Source organism: Arabidopsis lyrata (genome assembly GCF_000004255.2).
Source record: "Arabidopsis lyrata subsp. lyrata unplaced genomic scaffold ARALYscaffold_7, whole genome shotgun sequence".
Classification (NCBI taxonomy): Eukaryota; Viridiplantae; Streptophyta; class Magnoliopsida; order Brassicales; family Brassicaceae; genus Arabidopsis; species Arabidopsis lyrata.
In genome coordinates, this window is record NW_003302549.1 from 14969958 (window position 1) to 14994894 (window position 24937).

General features: G+C 34.7%; 2 protein-coding genes across 2 annotated transcripts; one reads left to right on the top strand and one right to left on the bottom strand.

The window, feature by feature from the left end:
- Positions 1–10646: 10646 nt before the first annotated feature.
- LOC9306450 (late embryogenesis abundant protein 1) lies at positions 10647–11508 on the bottom strand. Its single transcript, XM_002870333.2, has 3 exons — positions 11373–11508; positions 11046–11246; positions 10647–10947 (listed from the first exon to the last, which is right to left on the bottom strand). Exons 1-3 carry the CDS (start codon positions 11418–11420, stop codon positions 10867–10869), a joined length of 330 nt encoding a protein of 109 aa, XP_002870379.1. The 5' UTR covers positions 11421–11508; the 3' UTR covers positions 10647–10866.
- A 7054-nt stretch (positions 11509–18562) lies between these two features.
- Positions 18563–24937, top strand: LOC9306451 (probable transcription factor At1g44810). The gene is made up of 2 exons (XM_021019977.1): positions 18563–18993; positions 24113–24937. The coding sequence occupies exons 1-2, from the start codon at positions 18835–18837 to the stop codon at positions 24680–24682; spliced, it is 729 nt and encodes a 242-aa protein (XP_020875636.1). The 5' UTR covers positions 18563–18834; the 3' UTR covers positions 24683–24937.

Consider the following 24937-nt stretch of genomic DNA (forward strand, 5'->3'; position numbering starts at 1 on the left):
GTCCAAATGGATTATTATCATTAACGGTTTCTTTTTTCACTTGACAGTGAAAGCAATATAATTAAGAAAAGAGAAATTGCAGTGAATAACCAACAAAAATTTAATAATTCATTAAGTAACCATATAACGCTTATGGCTATGATATTTTGTGTGTAACATATAATATATACCATTTTGCCCTTTGCTACCATGTCACTATGTCAGCTTCTTTTGTCTATATCATTTATCTTCCTCTAGTGATATATCTTCCCTGACGTCTCCTTTCCTCTTAATTACATCAGTTAATTATAAAAAAAACAGACCAATTCATAACTCTCTCTTGTATTCATTTTTCTTTTAAAACTAGTAATTAATATTAAAAAAGGAAGCAAAATTCTATTGTAAATTTTTTATTTGTCGAAATATTAGTTGCCATAGTATATTACTGTTTTCAAATAGAATTATTGAAATATTAGTGTATAGATTATAAGTAATTACTCGAGTCAGTTATAGAAAGTTACAAATAATGACAAGAAAAATTAGTGAGATTTTAAATATTCTCACACAATTATATAAAAAGATTCGCCACTCTATATAAAACACAATTTATTTTATTCTACAATTTTAATGGTCAATAATTTAGAATGGTTTTAAGTGTTAAATATATTTCTTAGGGGGTGTTATTCAATCATGGAGTTAAAGTCAATTCTTTAAGGTTTAGATTTGCTTTCTAATATTGTTTTTAAGAATCTATTTGTATGGATTTCAAAATCTCTACAGTATATCTTGGATTTTGATTCTAATAATTTACTCATGAAACTCCAAAGAAGTTTCATTTCAAATGATTTGATATACAAAGATTTTTCAAGTCTTTTAGTTTTGAATAACACTGAATTTTAATGAAGTATTTTAAATCTTAGTTGAATAACACCAAACTATTAAAATCTAATGAAGTATAAGATCCAATAACACTAGATTTTAAAGTTAGATTTAGAATCATTAGGTGAATAACACTGGATTAGAGTTGGATTTCAATTCTATTAAAATCCATCATTGAATAACACCACCTTAGAGTATAGTATTCTTTCTTTAGCATGCATTTAAGTTGACCATTTGGTTTCCTCAATTGAATCCCTTAGGGTATAGCTTTTATTAGATTAACGTGCGTTTGACTCAGCAATTTGAATTTTCTATAATTTGGTTTGCATTTAATTGATCATTTGAATTCTCTATATAATATCTCTTAAGTATAACTCATATTCGGCGTATATTTAACACTAATTTCTATAAAAAAAATTAACATTCTTATTCTTTCAAAGAAATTGTAAAAACATAAGTTTTAGAGCTTTAGTTTATTTATAAGGGGCTTTTGCAAAAATGCCACTTTTTCAATGCCACTTTTCAAAAATACCCCTTTTTAAAAACTTTATAAAAAATGCTCTTAAAAATATAAGATTTACCCAAATATGTATGTAATATTATTAAAACATACACAAACTACATTTCTATGTATCTAAAATCTTATAAATACTTTATAAATACCTTATAAATGCATTTTAAATACCTTTAAAAACCTTTAAAATATCTTATAAAACCTTTGAAAAACCTTAAAAATCTTTTAAAACAACTTATAAAACCTTTAAAAACACCTTATAAAACCTTATAAATACTTGGATCGAGTCTTCAAGTAGTAGTTACAATCCATAAGTACCTTATAAACCTAATAAAACTTTATAAAAATTTCAGATTTAAAAAGGGGCATTTTTGAAAATGGAAATCTAAAAGGGGCATTTTTGAAAAGGGGCACACCAAAAGGGGTATTTTTAACAATTTCCCTATTTATTTATAATCTAAAATTTAGTTGGTTAAAATGACAATTTAATAGAGGAACACACTTACTATTTTAATCTAGATATATTTATTTTAATCTAGATGTCTATATAGAATAGTTTCTTAGTTATTGTTGATACTATTTACTGTTTAAAGAAATACTTATCTGTTTTTTAAAATTCAAATCTTGCTGTATGTAGAAAAATATCAAGGTTTTTTTTTTTATTTGTTACAAGTTTTAATTCAACATTACTTTGAGTTAATGTTACAAACAAAATTACTTGGGAAAATCATTTTCTAAAAAGAAGAAAGAGACAGAGGTACTTATGAATATCTCTCTACAGCCAACACTATTTCTCTCGCTATACGTTATTCTCCCTAAATTTCCAGACACTTTGGTAATTTCACAAGGCCTTTTAGTTACTTTCTTAATTTATGGAATCATGGTGCTATATTCTTTATTTCATTATGAATTTTGGTTATTCAGCAAATTGGTCCTTAAGAAAATTGCACGAGTGAGCACTTTTCAAAACATTATTATGTGGTAGACAAAAAAAAAAAAATTATTATGTTGCTAGACATTTTTTCCTGGAAAATTTATAAATTAGACATATTTTATAGGCGAAACAATGGATTCGATCTTCACTTCTTCTCTAGCGAGGAGGTCAACAGTTTTATGTCTGTAAATGGGTGAAATTGGGTCGGCGAGTGTTCGCGTGTAAGAGGTGGTTGTCTTATGTGGCTTGTCTCGAGGCGTTTCTGAAGATCTTTCCTTGTTCCTAGTGTGTTTTCATTTTCTTGTTTGCTTTGGCATGCCGTGATTGTTGTGGTCTCTGGTTCTTTGGTATCGTTTGGATCATGTTTTCGTTCATGTCGGTGTTGCTAGTGTTTTGACTGCGGAAGGATGTCTTTGTTTTTGTGGTATTACCGGTCTTATTGTTGTTGTCCGACGTTCACAGGTTCTTTGGGAAAGCTTTGTGGGAGCCTCTTTGAACAATTGGCCAGTTTAGTGTATTGGTCTTATTCTCTTCCTTTTTTTTTGTTTTTACCGTGTCTGATATTTTGTTTGCTTGTAACTTAAGGTTTAGTTTCCCTCTTTTGGGCTATGTTTCCGGGGATTAATGGTTTTTCTTCCGGCTTCTGTATAACTTTGACTTATATCCTTCGAAGAAAAAAAAAAGACATTTTATAGGCAAATGATATATTTTTTTTTTCATCAGGCAAATGATATCTTAACATTATCTTTGTGGTTTCATTTGAGCTGTTAAGGAGTATCAAAGAGAATTCAATTGACTGGAAACACTTTTAATTGAAAAGTGAAAAGAGGTGAGGAGGTTAAAATCTCTATAAAACCTCTTTACCAATTTCTTGTCAATGCATCACTATTACCAACTGTCAGGGATCTACAGTGAAAGGAAGTGGGGCACGTGCCCCATACTGATTCTTAATAAATATTTAACTGATCAATTTACATGTGAATTTTCTTTAACTCATTTGGAAGGAGTGCCCTATATAAAGTTTAAGGAGCAGGGTTTGAAGCCCTTCTTTGCTGCTTTTATTTTTACTAGATGAATACCCATGGTTGTTGTTTGGAAAATTGTTGAGAAATGTTTCCAAATTTTTTTTTAAGAAATGTTGTACCTTTTATATAACCCCTTTAGTTTCATTGCTGATATTTTTTACTTATAAGAAACTTCTATATAATGCGTAATTACAAATTGTGAGAGTTTAAGTTCTTAAGAAAATTTAGGAAACGAAGCTTGAATTCAGGGTAAACAGAGTGGAAACATCTTCCCTCCAAGCATGGCTTTGTAAGTGATGGATCATGAGGTTGAAACTTGAAATGCCTAGGAGATATGTGGTATTTGTAGGATAGAAGTAGGATACGACAGTTTTATCAATGGTACTACTAAGCTGGTCCACAAAACGGTTATGGCCTCTTCATTCCTTAATTTAAAGCCAAACCCTATCAAAGAAACACTTGTAAGGCCAAGCGGAGAAAGATAAAGAGATTACCGTTAAAGAAGAGAGTGGTGAGATGGTGAAGCGTGTCATGCCAATCTGGAGTGATGGAGCTTCCCAAAAGCGGTTCACTTATCGCCAACCAAGCCATCAAGGTTTAGGGACATGCGGAATTTAGATGATCTCATGTCTGTTTGGTTCCCCACATAACCGCTTCTATAGTATAAAAAGTTGGAAAATATCATCATCCACTTGTCCAATACTATGAGTGATTTTTGCATCATCGTCAAGATCTATAGTTCCACTTTTTCATGACTTTTATCTTTAAAATAAAGAACCACGTAAGACAGGTAATTGCAACGTACTTGTGCTTGGTTATAAGAGCGACCACATAAAATTGGAGTGTTTCAAACGTCAAGTATGCCTTCCTCATGTTACCAAATCTCTTCAAACCCAAACCACCCTAAACAAAACTACAAAATAAAACCAGAGACAACATTGAATATTCCTAAAATTAACATGATAATTACAAATTTGCAACAATTTGCTTCTAACTGACATCACTTAGAAATTTAAATTTTTTTACTTGCTATTTTTTCTTCATTTGCTTGATCAAAATTCATTACATAAGATCTGTAATATTACCTCAAGATAACCATGTCTGAAAAAGGCCGATAGTCTGTGGAGACTTGTCAAAAGTATCACATTGACAATTGTTGTAAGTAATTCAAAGTAAGCAATCATTCAAAGTAAGAAATTGAAATACAACGACTCTCATTCGGTCTTACTATGTCCAAAGCGACGACCTCTTGTCTAAGTTGAAGTGGCGTCGTTACTTTTTAATACAAATATATCCAATCTCCTGCATTCATCCAAGTTTACCTAAACCGAAAATTATATTGAAAATTCTCAGTGCTTAAAGTTTGTGTAAGTTTGTGTAAAGCATTAGAAAAGGAGGTGGTGAATCAATGATGATAACTCATAGAATAAAGCAAACTACACGGAAACTACTACAGCCTTTACCTTAGCAATGTTATGGAGAGCTTCACATGGATAGTAGGAAACTCAGCTATATTGATTAGAGAAGAAGTTAATCATAGGTGGCACTGTTGCTCTACATTCCTGAATAAAAAGGAACAATTACAAAACATGTTATACTCGAAGTAAGAAAGCTCAACATATCAATAGATGGAATTATATCAATGAATTTATAGATTGATAGGTTATAGTAAACATAACTTTCAAATCTTACAATAAGTATATTAACTACATGTTAGAATGCAAAAGGCTTTAATTAATAATTCGCATTCCATATTCATGTTACGAATTAGGATATATAGCAGCTTCTGAAGACAAACCAACTGTTACAAGAGCAAAACCAATTAATTATACAACCCTATAGCTAAAAACAATTGATCAAAGGTGGTTTTACTAAGGGAAATCGAAAACCCCTCGCAAATGCTAAGATGACCTCGTTTCATATATATGATTATTTATTTCCCATATTTTTTATTACTTAAAAGAAAATTTCATGTTTTTAAATATGATTGGTGCCCCATACAATTTTCTTCCCTAGATCCACCACTGCCAACCGTTATTGGTAATCCATTCGAGCAATTCTTCAAGTTAGATGCAAAATGTAAAATCAAATCCGGTCATAGTTTAAGCATTTGAATCTTTTTTAAAAGGTTATCTTCAGTGTTTTTGGGAGAAACTGCAGTTTAGTGATAATTATGAGAATCCAATAAGATACAAAAAGTCAGTTTCGAATGTTATTTGTTCACCCAAAAAAGGCACAAGTGTTACCTTTAATGTTTCAAAAGGATGATGATTTTCTGATAGCTTCTAGTTCTTTGGGGAACATTTCGTTTATCTTAGTGAATGTAGGCGGATATAAGTGGGCATCCATATCCATTAACTGCAGAAATAATAAAAACTCTTAGTAGAATTCAAGGAGATACATGGGAGAAAATTATATTTGTTGAATGTCTTACCTTAGTACTTATTTCCAATCACCATGTCCACATCAAAACAAGTGAAAAAAAACACATGCCTTAAGACTGGACAAATCTTATACGGTGAAAACTGAACCTTGCCAAAACATGCGCAACTTCTCAACACATGCATTCAATGCACATGCATTCAATGCACATTGCCATTTGCTTGTAATGACGACAAAATTGACGCAGACATAATGGCTACCTTTCGCTACTATCACCCTAAATTATCAATGTATATCGAGAGAACCCTTGTAGATCTCAAACAAGAGATAATCATTACACAGAAAACTCATTGTTTAAAAGAACCTAATTGAACCTTGCTCAAGATTTTTTCTACAACAAGATGATTTGTGCTCGTTGCAAGTGCGTGCCTGTACAAAAATCTCAGGACACTGCACGTATCTATGAACTTGAGCAAGCGAGCACACATTATCAACATTTTCTGTTTTTTTTTTTTTTTTTTTTTTAATACAAATGTTCAGATCTCTCTCAAAAGAAGAAAATTATATAAAATTTCACGAATCTATATATATAATGGGAGGGTTTCTCTCCATCTAAAGTGTCCACATCAGCATCCATGTCATCATAATTTATTTCTTGTGGGCTCCACATATTTTATTTATTAAAACAAAAACATTAAAACTAAACTAATTCACACATTAAATAAAAATAATAATTGACAAAAATTACATGAAATATTATGAAAAACGAAAAAAATAAATATACAACTTGAAATATGAAATTTTTGAATAGATATTGAATATATATAAATTAGATCATTATATTTTAACATATAATGACTAAATATTTTAAAATAGTTAGAGATACGAAAAAAAAAAACTTATCATATATTTTAATGGTACAAAATTTATTTTTTAAGAGTTGCCATTCTTTAGTAGAGAAAAGGAAATAAGGGTTAAAAATACCAAATTTAAAGATTTTTACTTAAAATAGAAATCAATTCATTTCTGAAAAATAGACATTTAAAATTTGAGTACCGATTAAAAAATAAGAATAATTTAGAACATATTATTATTTATAATTATAATATATAAGTAGTCAAATTAATAAATTTTCTATATTATAAATGTTTTCTAAATAAAAAAAGTGAATACCTAAAGAAGAAAAACTAAATATTAATCAGTGTTTTTAGGAAATTCACATAGATTGAAACAAACTAAGGGTGATTTGAAATAAAACTATCCTAAACATCACAAATAAAAATAAAATAATCTTATCGAATAATAAAACTGTGTAATAATAATATTTGAGAATGTTATTTGGAAATCTATATATAGTAATGGTAGATTGAAGAGTTTTTCATTAGAAATAAAAATGATTTTGTTTTGTTTTTCTAAATAAATGTATTTTAAAATTAGAATAATTTTTATGAGTTCGTAAGTGTCACATTTTATAAAAATCAACATTAAGAATACTATCTAAAATCATAATATATGTTAAATTATATATATAGAAAGAGATTTTTGTATTTTCCAAATGGTCAAGATAAATTGCAAAATTTCACGTTGAAATTCTATGTTTGTGAATAGGAATGAGTCCATATATGAGATTTGTTTTCTATAAAGCAATTTTAGATGCACCATAACATGGTAAAAAAATATCTTATAACAAACATCTCCTCAGATTTCTTTTCTGATGTTCACTTTAATAAAAAGATCATGAAACTTATAAAACAAATTGAGTATTGAATGATATGAAGGAGAAAATAGAAACGATCTAAGGAGAAAAGAGAATAGATGTCGGGAGACGACGAGTGAATCATAAAAGAAAACGAAAAAAATTGTAGTAAAAAATGTGAGAAACTTTTTACTACTTTGGAAAGATAATGCATATGAATTAAAGTAAAATCTTTTAAAATTCAATTGATTATATTTATAGTTTTATACTCAAAGAATAAAAGTTTACAATTAAATTCCGCGCAACGCGCGGGTACACCTTCTAGTTATATACAGTTTCAGACACATCAAACCATTTTTGGTAATAGATATTAACCAAAAATAAAATAAAAATAAAAACTAACCCACAATTTATATTCTAAAATGGATAAAGTTAAAATTCTCATAAAAATCTTGAGAGTTGATGTTTCCGATTCCTACAATACACCTTCAACATACAAAATAACTTAGAAACAAAAAGTACTCAAATAGAAATCCAAATGCTCGACATTAATCTCATTAATAGAAATGTCCATTTGCCGTTTAAAATAGTGACACTGTTTTAAAATATATTTTTCAAAAAAAAAAAAAACTTCTTTACTATAAACTATAAACTTGAAAAAATTAAATTTTTTTATTTTTCTGTCTCTTTTACCTTGTTACCTGAGGTCTCATGTTGATATATAATAAAAAGCTAAAAAACATTATTCTTTAAAAAAATACATTTGAAAACCAAGTCACTATTTTTTAACAAAATTGTTCACAATTCCGTTAATGAGACTAACCTCACACATTCAATCTTTTTGAGTGTTTTTCTTGATTATTTTGTATGGTGAAAGTTTGTTGTAGCAGTCGAAAATATTAGAAATTTTGAGTTTGGAGTTCGAATAATTTTAGGGATTTTTTATGTGATTTTTTTCTTTTGTAGTTCCTGAAAATTAGAAAAACATAATTGAATGCAACGCTGATGTATTCTGTATCATTTTAATTCATTCAACAATGGAATAAAATAAGTAAACTTACATCAACGCTGCACTCAATGATGTTTATTCAAACCCAGGGAAAAAAAGCTCTTCTTTCTCATTTCTATTACCATCGAGACAAACACAAACATCATTTATAAGACATTGGTTTTGTCTATAAGACATTGGTTGTGTCTTTAGTTTGAAAGCAGTACAATGCTTTCTTGTACTACTGCGTACGATTAAGGAATTGTACTAAATCGTATTTTTTTGGGGTTCCAGATTCTTTTTCCAGGATTTTTAAAACTATAGTTGACTTTTTAAATTATAGTTGACTTTAGTTGTCGTATGTACTAATAGATCGGTGCTCTTTGTGTACTGCAACGAAACACAAACTTCGTACTACATGAGATTAGCTTCACTTTTTTGCCCCAAAAAAAAAGAGACTAGCTTCACTTCAACGACGTCGTTTGGTCTTAAACTCCCATTTTTGCATTTTCCAACGAATCATGATTCATAGTTAGCCTTCATTATTATTAACTAGCCTTTAGTACTTTGTTGAATTCGAAGCAAATAGATGTAGGCTTATGAACACCATTTCCTTTCATTCTCAGGTATGTAGTACGAAGAACTTTGAACAACAACAATTCTATAATTTGGTAATTAAACTTGCTTTATCACCTCATTCACCCTATTTTTAATTATTAAGCAAGTTCACCATATAAACATATAATCATATATAATTATTGGGAAAAACACATTTTTAACAAAGTGTTACTGGGTAGAACTTTAAACCTCGAAATAATTTCACTAACACTAAAACTACCAAGATACTTTTACTAACACTTTAAACTTCCAAACTAGATTTTCTATTTGTCCCACCATAAAAAATGATGGAAAATTTAATTTCTATTTGTTTAGTATATATTTATTTAATTTAATTTAAATTTAAATTAATTTTATTATTTATTACAATTAATAAAAATCTAAAAAAAACAAAAAAAACTTCACCTTCTTTGTTTACTTACCGTTCAACCATGAAATCCTGAAATTAAACCTCTGAAACTATAGACTTAAGCACAAGAAAAGTTTATAGTATAATAATAGAAATCAAATAATGTAGAATATGAGGTACACGAAAAGCTTAAATAGAATAATAAAAACCAAAGAATGTCAAAATTTAGTCAGAAAACGAAGCATTTTCCGTATCGGAGGAACCTACTTTTTTTACTTGTCTTAATATCCGTAAAATCATAATAAATAATAAAATTAACTAAAATTCATATTAAATTAAATAAATTTATATTAAACCAACATAAATTAATTGTTCCATTATAATTTATGGCGGTCCAAACATGAAAGCTAGTTTGGAGGTTTAAAGTGTTAGTAAAATTATTTTGGTGGTCTATAGTGTTAGTGGAATTCTTTCGAGGTTTAAAATGCTACCTGGTAATATTTTGAGGGTTAAAAATGAGGGAAAATGTCAATTAAATCACCAGTTTACCATTTTCGTTGGTTTAAAGCATGAATTCTGGACATGGTGATTTAAATCCTCAATTTTATGTTGATTTTCATCTTAATCACGAATTCTCGTTGACTAAGCCAATTAAGACACATCGTTAATTGACTAAACGGAGATGTCCTCACATAGTTTTTGAAGAAGAAGATGAAAACCCTGTTTGTGTAGAAGAAAAAATATGCGATGGCTTCGAAATGCCAGTAATGTGATGACATCGTCTTATTGATCCGTTTGGCTAGTTAACGATGTGGCTCAATTGGCTTTGTCAACGAGAATTCATGATTAAAATAAAAATCAACATAAAATTAAGGATTTAAATCACTAGATCTACAATTCATGCTTTAAACCAACAAAAATGGTAAACTGATGATTTAAATGACATTTTTCCCGTTAAAAATGTGATTTTCCCTATAATTATTTACTAATTCATTGACTTATTATCGACCACGTTATTCGTTCATGGCTCGGACTAGCCCACTTCGAGTTCTAGGATTACACGGTCAGTTCTAATAATATAGTAATTAAGAGTGTTGCTAATTACCAATGTTGTGTTGGCCCAATGGTAAATCTCTCAGGTGGAGATATTGGGTTCGACGCCCGTTAGGAGGGATCTCTTCTCCTAAGGAGATGAATTTAACTTGGTTTGGGTCCCGCCTCTAGAAGATGTAGGGCCTTCGGGTTTGAACTTCTAGATATTAAAAAAACAAAAAAAAAAGAGTGTTGCTAATTTGATTCATTCCCTGAAAATAGAAAATTGAAAGCTGTGATGTTACAACATCTTATTACATCTCAGATTTCGGATCACATGATCACAAAATCTTTCAAAACAAATAATCTTATTACAAACATAATTTGGAGAAACCCAAAATTTCAAAAAACAAGAAATTATTCATATATATTTTAAATAAAATAGGTGAGAAATATGAGTATTCATATTCTCATTTCTTCTCGTTCATGCCAAGACTGTTCTTCACACCATCAAGAGCACCTTGAGCCATGTTTTTAACTGATTCACCGGTCTACGTATATAGATTTAAGGGTTTATAAATATCAGTTTTGTTAGCAAATTTTGTATTTTAGTTTCAACAATTATATATAGTTATGTAAATAAATTTACCTGGCCAAATAAACCAGCAGCTTGTTCCTGGTTATGTTGTGCAGATTTGTTAGCGGAATGAGATCCATCAGCGGACTTGTCACGAGCTGATTGTGTCAAATCTGCAGCCTTGTCACGTGCTGATTGTGTCAAATCAGCAGTCTTATCACGTGCGGACTGTGCGGTTTGCTTCGCGGACTCGGTCCATTGCTCAGCTTTCTCCTACAATATCCATCAAAACCATATATATACATCAAACATACTTAGGATTTGGTAACACATTTATTCGATAATACAGTTTGAAGTTGGTAAATATAATGTGTGAAAGATTGAGATCGGAAAACGGACTTGAGCTTGGCCTCTGTTCTGGCCAGCGTTGAATTGTTGTTGCGACATGATTAATGATTCAAAAGGGATAGAGGAGGATTTGAAGTTTGTGAGAGTAAGTTCTTTTAGCTTTGATTGATTGAATTGGTTTGATACTTAGTGTATTTATAGTGTTTCTTGTTGCATTTTTTTTTGAATTTTGAGTGATTAGTGAATTAAGACATTTTTAATTTTTGTGGATTGATTGGTGTCGATGTTGAGAGAATTGTGGGTGGCCATTTATGTTTCCTAACATCTTCTTTGACTCTTTCTCTTCTTTTACTTTTTCTTTAGACATATAAAAAATACTACAAAGTAAAAGTTTTCATTCTCCCCAAAATAGAAACCAAACTTGGAACAATGAAAAATTAGAAAGCAAAACCAATGTTTTTTACGGATCACTTTTAAAAATTTAGTTACTTTGTTTTAAATTTAATAATAGAACAATTATCTAGCATTACGTATAGACAAAAAATTATTAATTACTTAATTACTTTCAACCTTTTGATTTCACAGTTATGATACAAGCCAACTCGGCATTGAGCTTTTATTCTAAAGTAAACGGATATGCCCAAATATTTACTATATTCATAGCCGCAAGCATGAGTTTGCCCTGCTTCATTTCAAGACCGAGTCGGGCTGCAAGATTTTATTCAGTTTTGGTTCGAGCACACTCAAGTTTAGCCTTAGCCTCTAGGTTACTTTGTTTTTCCGTTTTCTGTTCAAAAAGCTTTTGTAAATATTTTTTTTTTGTTCAAATATAACAGTACCAAAAGATACCAACACGATAATCAAATATAGGTAGATTTAGTAGTCGTTGTTGTAATATAGTCATTTGAAAAAGAATGTGTGTCGATAGCAAGCAAGGTTCGAACCTTGTTTAAGAGGATTTTGGCCCCGCTTAGAAAAAAAAAACAAATAACAAGTATTTCATTCATAATTTTTACTTGAGAATTTGGTTTTGCACTTTAAATCTCTTTTTAAGTTTTATGTACCTTTTAACTCTTCCACTTTGGTCTTTATTTACTAAACTAAATTTCTCTACTTTCAAACTTTTCCACTTTTTTGATTTCTTCAAAGGTTTCCCACTTAATCAAATAACCTTTCTAAATGTAAAAATAATAAACTATAAATCGACTTGTTAAATTACTTCCAATAGATAGTATTAGGAATGGTGGAAGCCCCCTTGGCCCATTGGTTGACCAATGGTTGATTAATGCTTCTACACCAAGAGGTTTGAGGTTCGAGTCCTAGATATTGCGATTTATTAACAAATTTGCAGATTAATAGAGGCAAGTGTGCAGGAGATCTCTAGCGATGTACAATTATAGCCGTTCGCCAGGATTCTACGCAGAGAAGAACCTGTCGCCAGGTCGTGGATCATTGAAGGTATTCATCAAGATTATGAAGAAAGAAGTGTAGTCTGTCGTAGATCTAATAAGGGTCGGAAGGAATTGTCAGTTGTAGAATCGTTTATGTAACAGTTCTCATAATTTGCAATTAATAATAAATCTAGACGACAAAAAAAAAAAAAAAAAAAGATAGTATTAGGAATGTGGCCTAACTTAACCCATATTAGGAATGTGGCTCTGATACCATATTAGGAATATGGCCTAACTTAACCCAAAATCTAGCTCAAGAGTTAAGGATTGCCACATCTTTTATATATTACCCAAAAATCTTTGTCCTAAGTAGCGTGGACATTCTAATAGATAGGATTTTTTTAAAACAAAGAGACCTTTCATCTTATATAGCAACAATTACAACAAGAAAATCTAGTATGAACTTTGTTACACCACTTCCACACATTTTGGCAAAATTAATTTTTTCCCATTTTGCCACATTCGAGCTTATAACATTGTAATGGGCCTAAATGAAATCAAAGCCCAAACCCAAAAAGAAACATCGACTTGTCCGCACACAAAACCTAAAATCCCTCTCTCTCTCTCTCTGTTCCACTTCGTCTCTCTCAACTCTCTCTTCTTTTTTTTTTTTTTTTTTTGAATGAATGTAAAATTTATTCACCAAAAAAATCAGTGTTACATTAAGTGCATCCTTTTTGAGGTTTTTGACATTGAGTTTACAATTTAAAACTTAGTGGAAAGCCAAAATGTGAAAAGGTCTTCATACTTTGCGTTTCCGGTTTTTCGAAGAAGAGTGATCCGGTTGCGAATGTTCTTGTCGATGGTTTTCCCAAGGATCGATGCTGTGATAGGGTCTTCTCCATGCCGTCGATTGTTCCTCTCTCTCCATAAGGTGTGGACTGCGATTTGAAAGGCATATCGCAGAAGCAAACGTGCCTTCTGTTTGAGCGTGTTACTTGAAATGAGCAACATGAGTTGATCCCACTCCAATGTGTATCTGTTTTGAAGTAATCCCTTTGCTAATGTCTCCCAAATCTGTCTTGAATAGCTGCACCGGAAGAAAAGATGGTTTCTTGTTTCTACCGGTTCATCGCAGAGTTTACACGAGACGTCTACTTGTGCATTCCACTTCCCCATACGAACCCCCGTAGTTAATCTGTCATGCATTGCAAGCCACGTGATGAAGGCATATTTTGGTGTAGCTTCGGAGAACCAAACACCCTTAGCCCAACTGCAGATAGGTTGCTCTACTCTCAAGAGTTTCCAAGTCTCATTTGAAGAGAATTTCCCTTTAAAACCTGTTTTCCATCTCCATAAATTCACATCATCCTCCTCTGGTTTCCTCTTCAATCTTATTTCTTCGATTTCAGCTTCAACCTTATTGAGATTTTCCACACGGCGCCGTCTTCCTTTGTGAGTACTAAGGACTTCCTCTACCGTGGCTGCCTTTGAGATTCCAAGATCAATACAACCCCGATCACCAAAGTTGTCAAATAACTTTCCCATAGAAGACCATGTATCATACCAAAACGATGTCCCTCTACCACTTTTAATTTCAACCCGATGGAAATTCTTGGCCAAGTCCCGGAGCTTTAGAATTTTCCTCCACATCCAAGATCCTTGTGATGAGTTTGCATTCACTGTCCAAAAAGATTTTTTCCGAATTAGGTATGTATGAACCCACTTACTCCACATTGACGTTGGAGCAGCAAGTAGTCTCCAGATTAGCTTCAGCCCACATACTTTATTTGTTTCCTTGAGTGGTCGCAGACCCAAGCCGCCTTCACTGCGAGGTAAACAAACAGTTTCCCAAGATGTTTTAGCTTTGTGAGTATTTAAATCTGGTCCGCTCCAAAGGAAAGCAGCACACAACTGTTGGATCTCCTTCATACACGCTCCTGGTAAGCAAAAAGTTGCTGACCAAAAATTTGTGATGCTCAGTAAAACCGATTGTATTAACTGCAGCCTTCCCGCGTAGGAGAGAAATCGACTCGTCCAAGAACTTATTCTGGCTCGTACTTTTTCTGTCAAGGGGAGGTAGTCTTGGGCTGACATTGCCTTGGTCATTAGAGGTAGGCCTAAGTAGCGTACCGGCAATTGACCTGTTGCAAATGGAAAGCTCTGTTGGATTTCTGCTTGTGTTTCCGGAGCTATTCCTGCCATGTACAAGGTAGACATCTCGATACTAATTTTCAGTCCAGAACATTTTGCAAAGTCATCAAAAACAGACATGATTCCTTCTATAGATCTCTTTGTCCCTTCAGCAAAAACCATTAAATCATCTGCAAAACATAAATGTGTGAGTAGTACGTTATGGCACCTTGGGTGGTAACCAAACTTACCCTCTACCGCAGCCTTGTTAATACGTTGAGATAAGACATTCATACAGATCACAAATAGGTATGGTGATAAAGCACATCCCTGTCTTAGTCCTCTCTTACTGCCAAAAAAACCAGCGAGCTCACCATTGACTTGTACGGAGAATGTGGCCGTTGAAATGCATAATTGAATCCAATGTATGAATTTTCCCGGGAAGTGCATGGCCTTAAGTGTCTCCAACAGAAAAGACCATTGCACCGAATCAAAAGCTTTGGAGATGTCAATCTTCATGGCACAACGAGGAGAAACGTCATCCTTATGATAGTCCTTTACGATCTCTGAAGCTAACAACACATTTTCCATTAAGAGCCGGTTCTTGATAAACGCTGTTTGATTTGGCGAGATAATCTCCGGTAGTAAAGACTTTAGTCGATTAGCCAATATCTTGGATATGACCTTGTAGAGAACATTGCAACAAGATATTGGTCTATAGTCTTTCATTACCTTGGCATCTTCTTTTTTTGGAATCAGAGCAAGAATAGTGGTATTTACTCCTTTAGGGAGGAAACCTTTAATGAAGAACGACTGAATCGCAGTTGTGAAATCGTCACCGACAACTGACCATGCTGATTTGAAAAATTCACAAGTAAAGCCATCCGGTCCCGGGGCTTTGTTCGCAGGCATCGCAAAGAGCACCTGCCGTATTTCCTCTGCTGTGACCTCTTTTTCAAGCATACATTGATGAGCATTTGTACATTTGAAAGGTATTAATTCTTCAAGGATATCAACAGTTAGTCCTTCGAACTCTGTAGGTACATGGCCTAAGAATTCCGAGAAAAACCGCTCTGCTTCTTGCTTTATTTCCTCTTGGCTAGAGACTGTTGATCCGTCCGGGAGTTGTATCTCTCTGATGGAATTTTTTGACTCTCTCAACTTCACTGCATTATAAAAAACTTTGTTATTCTGGTCGCCAACATCAAGCCAGTGGAGTTTCGATCTTTGCTTTAGAAATTTCTCTTCCAATTCTGCCAGGTGATTCCACTTATAATAGGCCTCTGTTTCTTCCTTTGATGCTATATCCGTAGGTCGTAACAGAGTCTCCTTTTGTTTCTCACACAGATCCTTGAACGCCACTATTACTCTTGTCTGCAAATTCCCCAGTTTTTCTCGACTTAAGTTTCTGAGTTGAGGTTTCAGATTCTTAAGTTTCTTTGAAAAACGAAACATTGCTGAGGTAGAGTGAAACAGGGTAGGTGTGTCTTGCCAATAGGAATGGAGTAGAGGTAGGAATTCGGGCATTGTCGCAATAAAATTTGTAAACTTGAAAGGCTTCCTTTTAGCCACTTTCTCCCTTTGAATCTGAATTCTACTCCGTAGATGATCAGAGCAGCCCCCTGGTTCATATACACAGTACGCTTGTGAATAATGGTTGAGCATAGCACTATTTATCAGTACCCGATCGAGTTTTTTGCAAATCACCCCCTCATCTCGTTTGTTACACCAAGTGAATAATGGACCATGTGAACCAATATCCATTAGTGAACAATGTCTTACCGCCTCTTGAAAATCTCTCATACCTTGTGGAATAGTAGGAGAGTGTTCAAAGTTTGAGTGTTCTTCAATATCCAATATTTCATTAAAATCACCCATCAGCATCCAACGTTTGTTTCTGAACATCTGAGAGTCTTGATGATTTCTCAGATCTTCCCATAAACTTCTCCTTTCCTCAGCCAAATTTTTTGCATAAATGAAAGAGCAGAAGAATTCCTCCTCCTCCCCTTCCATTAACACTGAACACGTGATCAGCTGGTCACTCTTGAAAACTGGAGTTAAACGCACTGTTGATCTCCAGAGAATCCAAATACGACCAAGCCTATTAAACTCGTAGTTAGCCATAAATGACCAACCGTTAAATACTTGAGATACAATACGATTTGCCTTCTTTTCCTTGACTCTCGTCTCTAATAAGCAACCAAATTGCACCTCACTATTGTTTGTCCAATGATGGACCACGGAATGTTTAGTAGTTTTATTAAATCCGCGCACATTCCATGAAAAACTCGACATTTAGAGGGCTTTTCGGTTGGACCTCCTTCCCGTAACCACTGGAACAACGTCCTTAGTTACCTGGTTTGAGGTCTCCGAAATAGTCTTCATCTTCTTTGAGGTGTTACGCGTGACAGGTGGTTTCCCCCCTACTATTTCCTCATCATTTGCCTTTGTCTCATGAGATTCACTATGAGCTGTAGCTTGTCCATCTTCTACCTTAGTACCATCCTCATCATCATCATCATCATTCTTTTCCTCTGTTGCTTGAAGTTCACCCTCCTCCTCCTCTTCAGTACAGAGGACAGAAAATTTTGATGCTGAAACAAGAATGGGCGTCTCTGTTACTGCTTTACTCGGGCTGCGACTTGTTTTTGAAGGAGATACCTGTGACCACTCTCCTACATCATCCTTCTTTTCTGAACTTGTCTGGTCAGTCTCCTGTGCCTTTTCACTTACTTTGTCTGAAGTGGTAACTATTTCCAGCGTACTAGTCTGTACCACTGCATCTTTAGTACCTTTAGATTTCTCCACCCACTTCATTTCAGAACCTACGGCTGAATGTTTTTTATTGGCAACACATCTTGAATCAAGATGTCCCCATTTTTCACAGATAGAACACCTCGGAGGCAACCAAGGATAGACAAAATCCACCCAAAATTCCTTACCATTCTTTGTGAATTTTATCTTTTTTGGCAATTCTTTGGACAAATCAACGTTGACAAAAACTTTTGCAACATCAAAACTTGAGCACGCAGCTGTTTCTGGGTGTAGACGCACCGGATGACCTGCTGCGCTTGTAATGAAACTCAGTCCCTCCCAAGAATACATATTCATCGGAACATTTTTTAGAAAAACCCATAGTGGAACAGATTTCTCCTCCTGTTGCTCCTTCTCCGCATTAGGAGTCCACTTAGTGACCACCATTGGTACCTCAGCAATATTCCACATTCCTCTTTTGAGAACCCTGGCACGAATCAAAGGATTGCTAACCCGGAATCTCAAAGTTGTGGAATTGACTTCGTAGACATCAATTTTTTGCGCATCGAACCCCTGTTTCCAAATTTTGTTAACGATGACATGAACCTTAGCCACATGTGGTGCCGTATCTAGGAACTTCCCTATAAGAAAATCCTCCCAGAGCAGTGTAACGTTTTCAAAAACCTCATCCGGAATCTCCACAGAACTTTGCCCCTCCGAAGTGGAAATGTTTAGATCGTATTTTTTGAGAGTTTGCTTGTTTTGAACCACCGAAACCCATGAACCCACCTCCTGTGTGCCAGAGAGATCCGTAGATCCTTCCGTCGTACTCATCTCTGCCCTCCGGAGCTGCCTGGCGGCGCCGGTGAGCTACCTTAGTTGACACGAAATCACAAACCCTAATCGCCTATTTTTTCGCCTCCTTACCAAAACGCAGCCTCGATTTCTGTCTTTTGGTCTCTCTTCTTCATCACACCAAGAATTCGAAAAATCCCAATGGCCAAGAAAGATTCCAACACTCTAGAAGATCCACCAACCGCTACTTCAAGCGACGACGACGAAGTTGAGATTTCATCTGAACAAGATGATGAAGAACAGATCTCCAATTCTTCTTCTGAAGAAGACGAACCCAAAGATCCCGTCACAATTCCCTCCACTAAAACCCCAAAATCTCCTTCCGCCGCTGTCCAACTTCCGATTCTGACTCAGATAAGCCAATCGTCTTCACCAAGCAGATGAGGATGGAAGGTACTGATTCACCGGCGGTGAAATCAGGGAAGAAGCGAGCTAGTGAAGGAACCACCTCAAAGGACATCAAAAGAGCTAAGAAAGTTTCAGGCGACAACGATAACAAAAAGCCGCATTTACATAGATTATGGACTGAAGAAGATGAGATCTCTGATAGAAGAAAATTTGTTAGGAAAGAATCGAGATAATCAGAAATTTGAAATTGTGTTTATCAGAATCTTGATAAAACATTCTTTTTGACCAAAACTCTGTAGAATCCGGTTTACATCATACCAGTTCAATTACAGATTTAATGTATGGTTTAACTAAACCATACTCTATTATTCCCCCTCAAGATGGCACATAAATTGATTTAAGAGCCATCTTGCCAAGAAGATACTTGAACTGGGATGGATAAAGAGGTTTTGTGAACACATCAGCCAACTGCTGCTCAGTGCTGACATGAAGTGTTTTGATCAGACCACTAACAATCCTGTCCCTGACAATGTGACAATCCAATTCCACATGCTTAGTGCGTTCATGAAAGATGGAATTGTTAGCAATATGAATAGCAGCCTCTGAATCACAAAAGAAAGCCACTGACTTGGTCTGCTTAGCTTGAAACTCAGCAAGTAAGTTCACCAGCCAAGAAATTTCACGTACTGCATACTGCATTGCCCTGTATTCCGATTCAGCAGAGGAATGAGAAGCAACTGGCTGCTTTTTGGATTTCCAGGAGATCAAAGAATTGCCAAGGAACATGCAATAACCAGAAGTTGAGCGTCTGTGATCACGGTCTGCTCCCCAGTCTGCATCAGTAAAACCCTGAAGGATCAAGTTAGATTCAGAAGAATAGAACAAACCCTCCCCAACAGTGCCTTTGAGATAGTGCAGGACTTTGTATGCAGCCTTCATATGAGATGCTTTTGGTTCAGATGTGAACTGACAAAGTTTGTTCACCGCAAAAGTGATATCTGGTCGAGTAATCGTCAGATACATCAACTTCCCCACCAGTCTACGGTAAGAAGCAGGGTCTTCTACCAGAGGTTCATCTCCATCAGAAACAAGATGAATGCTAGGATCCATAGGAATGCTGGAAGGCTTACATGCCAACAAACCAGCTTCTTCCAAGATGTCCAGAGCATATTTCCTTTGACAAATAGAGATCCCTGCATTCGATCTTGCGATCTCAAGGCCAAGAAAGTATTTTAAAGGACCAAGATCTCTGAGTTTAAAAACTTTCTGTAAATCTTCTTTCAGTGTTGCAACTTCCTCATCATTGTTAGTTGTAATCACTATATCATCAACATATACTAGAACAGCCACATACTTACCATTCACATTTCGAAGAAATAAGGTATGATCAGCATGAGACTTTCTGAACCCCAAAGACATTAATGTGGAACTGAATTTGAGAAACCACTATCTAGAGGCCTGCTTAAGACCATATAAGGACTTCTTTAGTTTGCATACAGCATTAGGAGGCAATGTTTCCCCCTCTTTTGGTGTATATCCAGGAGGTAAATTCATGTAAATTTCCTCATTCAAATCACCATTCAAAAAAGCATTGGAGATGTCTAATTGATGAAGACTCCATTTCTTTGCAGCTGCAACAGCTAACAATGTCTTAACTGTCGTCATTTTTGCTACAGGAGAAAATGTGTCAACAAAATCAATTCCTTCTTATTGTGTGTAACCTTTGGCCACTAAACGTGCCTTATAGCGCTCCAGGCTTCCATCTGAATTTAGTTTCACCTTGTAAACCCACTTACAACCGATAGAATGCTTGTTCTGAGGTAAAGAAACAACATCCCATGTGGCTGTACCCTCTAGGGCCTGCAACTCTGCATTCATCGCTTGTAACCAATCATCTGACTTCTTGGCTTGAAAGAAAGAGCTTGGTTCAGCATATTTAGTGACAGAACAGATATAAGCTCTATATGGTTCAGAAAGCCTGTCATAGCTCATATAATCAGAGATGGGATATGTAACTCCTGAAGAAGTCATGTTGCAGTAGTAATCAGTCAAATAAGAAGGAGCCTTACTAGGACGCTTATCTTTTCGTAATACATTAGTGGGAGCTGAAGCTACAGGAGCAGGGTCTGAAGTAGTGTTAAGATCTATAGGAGATTCACCACTCAAGACTATAGACTCAACACGTGTAGGATTCACTGCAGGAGATTCAACACTCACAACCGCAGGATCTACACTATGAAGCACTGTAGGAGATTCATCACTCACAACCACAGGTTCAATACTATCAGAATAACTCATATCTGTAGGTTCATCAATGCTGCCAAAAATGTCTGAAATAGAAATGGAGTCACCTTTAACAAAAGGGAAAATGGTTTCATGGAAGATTACATTCCGTGAAATATGAATGGAATGAGACTCCAAATCAAGTAGTTTGTAACCTTTATAACCAGTAGGATAACCGAGAAATACACAAGGCTTTGCTCTTGGTTGAAATTTTGTTCTTCCTTTTGTTGATGTAGAGCTGTAACATAATGAACCAAAGACACGTAAGTCTCTGTAATCAGGCTTCTTTTTATTTAATACCTCATATGGAGACATGTCCTTGAGAAGTTGAGTAGGCATCCTGTTAATCAGAAACACTGCTGTGAGAATGGAGTCTCCCCAATATTCAGTTGGTATGTTGGACTGAAACATGAGGGACCTAGCAACATTCAAAATGTGTTGATGCTTGCGCTCAACCACAGAATTCTGCTCTGGTGTCTCTGGACAGGAATGATAAGAAACTATCCCTTTGCGTTTAAACAGCTCCACAAACTTTAGTTCAGGTGCATTATCAGATCTCACACCTTTGACAACAGCCTTGTACTGTACTTCAATCATCTTTAAAAAATCTGGAAAAACATGCAACACTTCAGCTTTATTCCTCAACAAATAAACCCAAGTGACCCTAGTGTGATCATCAACGATTGTGAGAAAATATTTATAGCCGTCTACTGTTGAAGTTGCAAACGGTCCCCAGATATCAATATGTAGCAATTCAAATGCAGATTCACAAATGTTGTTCTTGGAAGGAAAGGAGAGATGTTTCTGCTTTGCAAGTGGACAAATAGCACAATGAAAAGCCTTTTTATTCCTTTGTTTAAAACCAAGTACATCTGAAATAATGTCATTTCTATAATCAGAGGGATGACCTAGCCTATTATGCCATAAGCTAGAATCAACAACAACATTTGTAGAATATGAAATCTGCTGAGTAAAATCATTGATAACAGTCTTAACATCCAAGACATAGAGATTTGAAATCTGTTCACCCTTCCCAATCATCAAGCCCTTGATAGGATCCTGAATAAGACAAGAAGCTGCATCAAATGTCACTCTGCATCCCAAATCTTTGGTTAGTTGACTGATACTAAGAAGATTCAATCTGAAATCTGGAATGTATAGAACATTATGCAAGAGCAGAAACTCATTCAACTTCACTGTACCTATTCCAGTGATTTTAAGTCCAAAACCAGTAGGTAAAGTAACAGAGTTATTAAGAGTTTCATTCAAACTTGTGAAAAGATTTTTATCACGACAAACATGATGCGTAGCACCACTGTCAATGATCCATGATTCAGATGATAGAACATTACCAGTAGCCTTCAACATTCCAACAAAATGAAGAGTGGAGGAAGAGAAAGCCATACCAGGCAATGCGGTAATAGTAGCACCTGAAGAAGGACCTGAAGTACAAGCAACTAAAGTAGAAGGACCTTGAATGGAATTAGCCTGAAACTGAGAATTAAAATAATCAAGAACCCCCTGAATCTGATCCTTAGTGAGAGTCTTAGCCATTCCTGTAAACAAATCACCAGTAGAAGAGTCTGTCAAAGCAAGCTGAGCAACGACTGGTTTAGCAGGAAGAGACTATCGATCAGAAGACTTGTCAGACTGATTCTTATGTTTGTGTTTGAAACCCAGTGGATAGCCATGAATCTTGTAACACTTATCAACTGTATGACCTGTATATCCACAATGAGAACAAATCACTTTTGGACCTTTGGAATGGTTGTAAGTAGCATTCACAGAAGCTGATGTTGATTCTGAAGTAGCAACATTAAAAGACACAGCATTCTGAACTGGTGTGAGATTTCTCTGACTGTGATCCTGATCCAACAAGTTATATATTTCAGAAAGCTCAGGAATGTGTTTCTTCATGATTATTTGACTGCGAATGACTGAATAAGAATCATTCAAACCAGCAAGAAACTTAATCACACGAGAATTATCAGTTTTCTGTCCCATTGCCTTGCAACAATCACAATTCTTGCAAATTTTCACACAATTAGCTCCATCCAAATCATTCCAAAGAGTCTTCAAAGTAGTGTAATATGTAGCCAAATCCATCGATCCTTATTGTAGTGACCAGATATGCTGAGATAATTGATAAGATCTGGGAATATTTGTGATATGAAACCGAGTGTACAAATCCTTCCAAATCATTGAAGCATCATCAAACCTGAGAATACTTTTGTATATCTGCTTTGAAACTGCATTCAGAATCCAAGCCTTGACCAAGCTATTACAACGTGACCAGATCCTAAACATCTGATCAGATTCAGCAGGTCGCGGAATGGATCCATCAATGAATGCAAGTTTATTTTTCGCATCTAACGAAGTTTTCAACGCAATACTCCAATCATCATAATTTGTACCATCAAGAACAGTAGATATAATCGAGATTCCAGGATTATCACTATGCGTAAGATGAAACGGAGAGTGAATACTATCTGGAGAATCAATCGAAGAAACGTAACCTTGAGTGATCAACTGTGGAGTTGAACTTTCTGGAGAATCCTCGCGATTTACCGGTCGACGAGCTGAAGAAGCTACGCGAGCCGTGCGACGATTCAATTTTCGTGTGATCGCCATCGGAATTTGAAGTCATGATGAAGATCTGAAGAAGAATTTTGTCGATACAACGATTTCCAGTGAAACAACCGGAGAAATCGATCGAAAGAAGAATCAATGGAGAAGAAACATCGAAGAATCAAGCTCAAACAAACGGAAACAATGGAAGAATCGGTTGAATTTTCTGGAATTCAACGCTCTGATACCATGATAGAAGAAAATTTGTTATGGAAGAATCGAGATAATCAGAATTTTGAAATTGTGTTTATCAGAATCTTGATAAAACATTCTTTCTGTTATTCATCTTAGTGATTACATTGACCAAAACTCTCCTTATATACTAAGTAGAATCCGGTTTACATCATACCAGTTCAATTACAGATTTAATGTATGGTTTAACTAAACCATACTCTATTAATCTCTATGTTACAAAGCATGATTGATTTCAAAGCTGAGACAGGTACAAGTCCTCATGATGATTTGAATAAGTTTTTCGATATCGCTAAGAAATCTATAAGCTTTGATGTTAGTAAGAGTCAGTTTGGTGACAAGATTAGAGGTTTAAAGAAGAAGTATTTTGGTAAACGGAAGAAGAAAAGTGTTGAATCTGATCATGATAAGAAATGTTTGGGATTGGTTAAGTCTATTTGGGGATCTGTTGCTGAATCTCCTGTGAAATCTAAGAAGACTAATAATAAGAAAGAAGATAAAGATGTGAAGAAGGTGGAAGAAGATAAGGAAGTGGTGATTCTTGGAGGAGATTCGGAGTGGTCGAATTGGTTTGAGAAGTCTTTTTTGGTTCGGGTTATTGTGAGTCTCGGTATGGATGAGTGTTTTGTGAAGTGGAAATGGAGTAAGGTGCCTGTGGAGATTAAGAAGAAGATTGAAGAAAAGATGAAGATGGTTGAAGGTAAGGAATTTCAGTTGTTGTCACTGAAGATTGATGTTTTGAAGGAGGTGACTTCGTTGATTGCTGAAACCAACTAAGAAGTGGTAATCGTATAGGTTTATCGGTTTTTAATCGCGGGTTTGATGGAGATGTAAATGCCTCTTTTTGTTATGGAGCTTAGGATTTATCTTTCTATCTACGCTTATGGTTTTTAGTCTTTTTATTTCTTTTGTGAGAATTAGCTAAGAAGAGGAAGACATGTTGTAAAAATAGCCTTTTGGTCGATGGTTGTAATGAACTTAAGACTTAGTAAGCTTTGCAATTCAGGTAGATACTAGTTCCTGTTTCAAGTA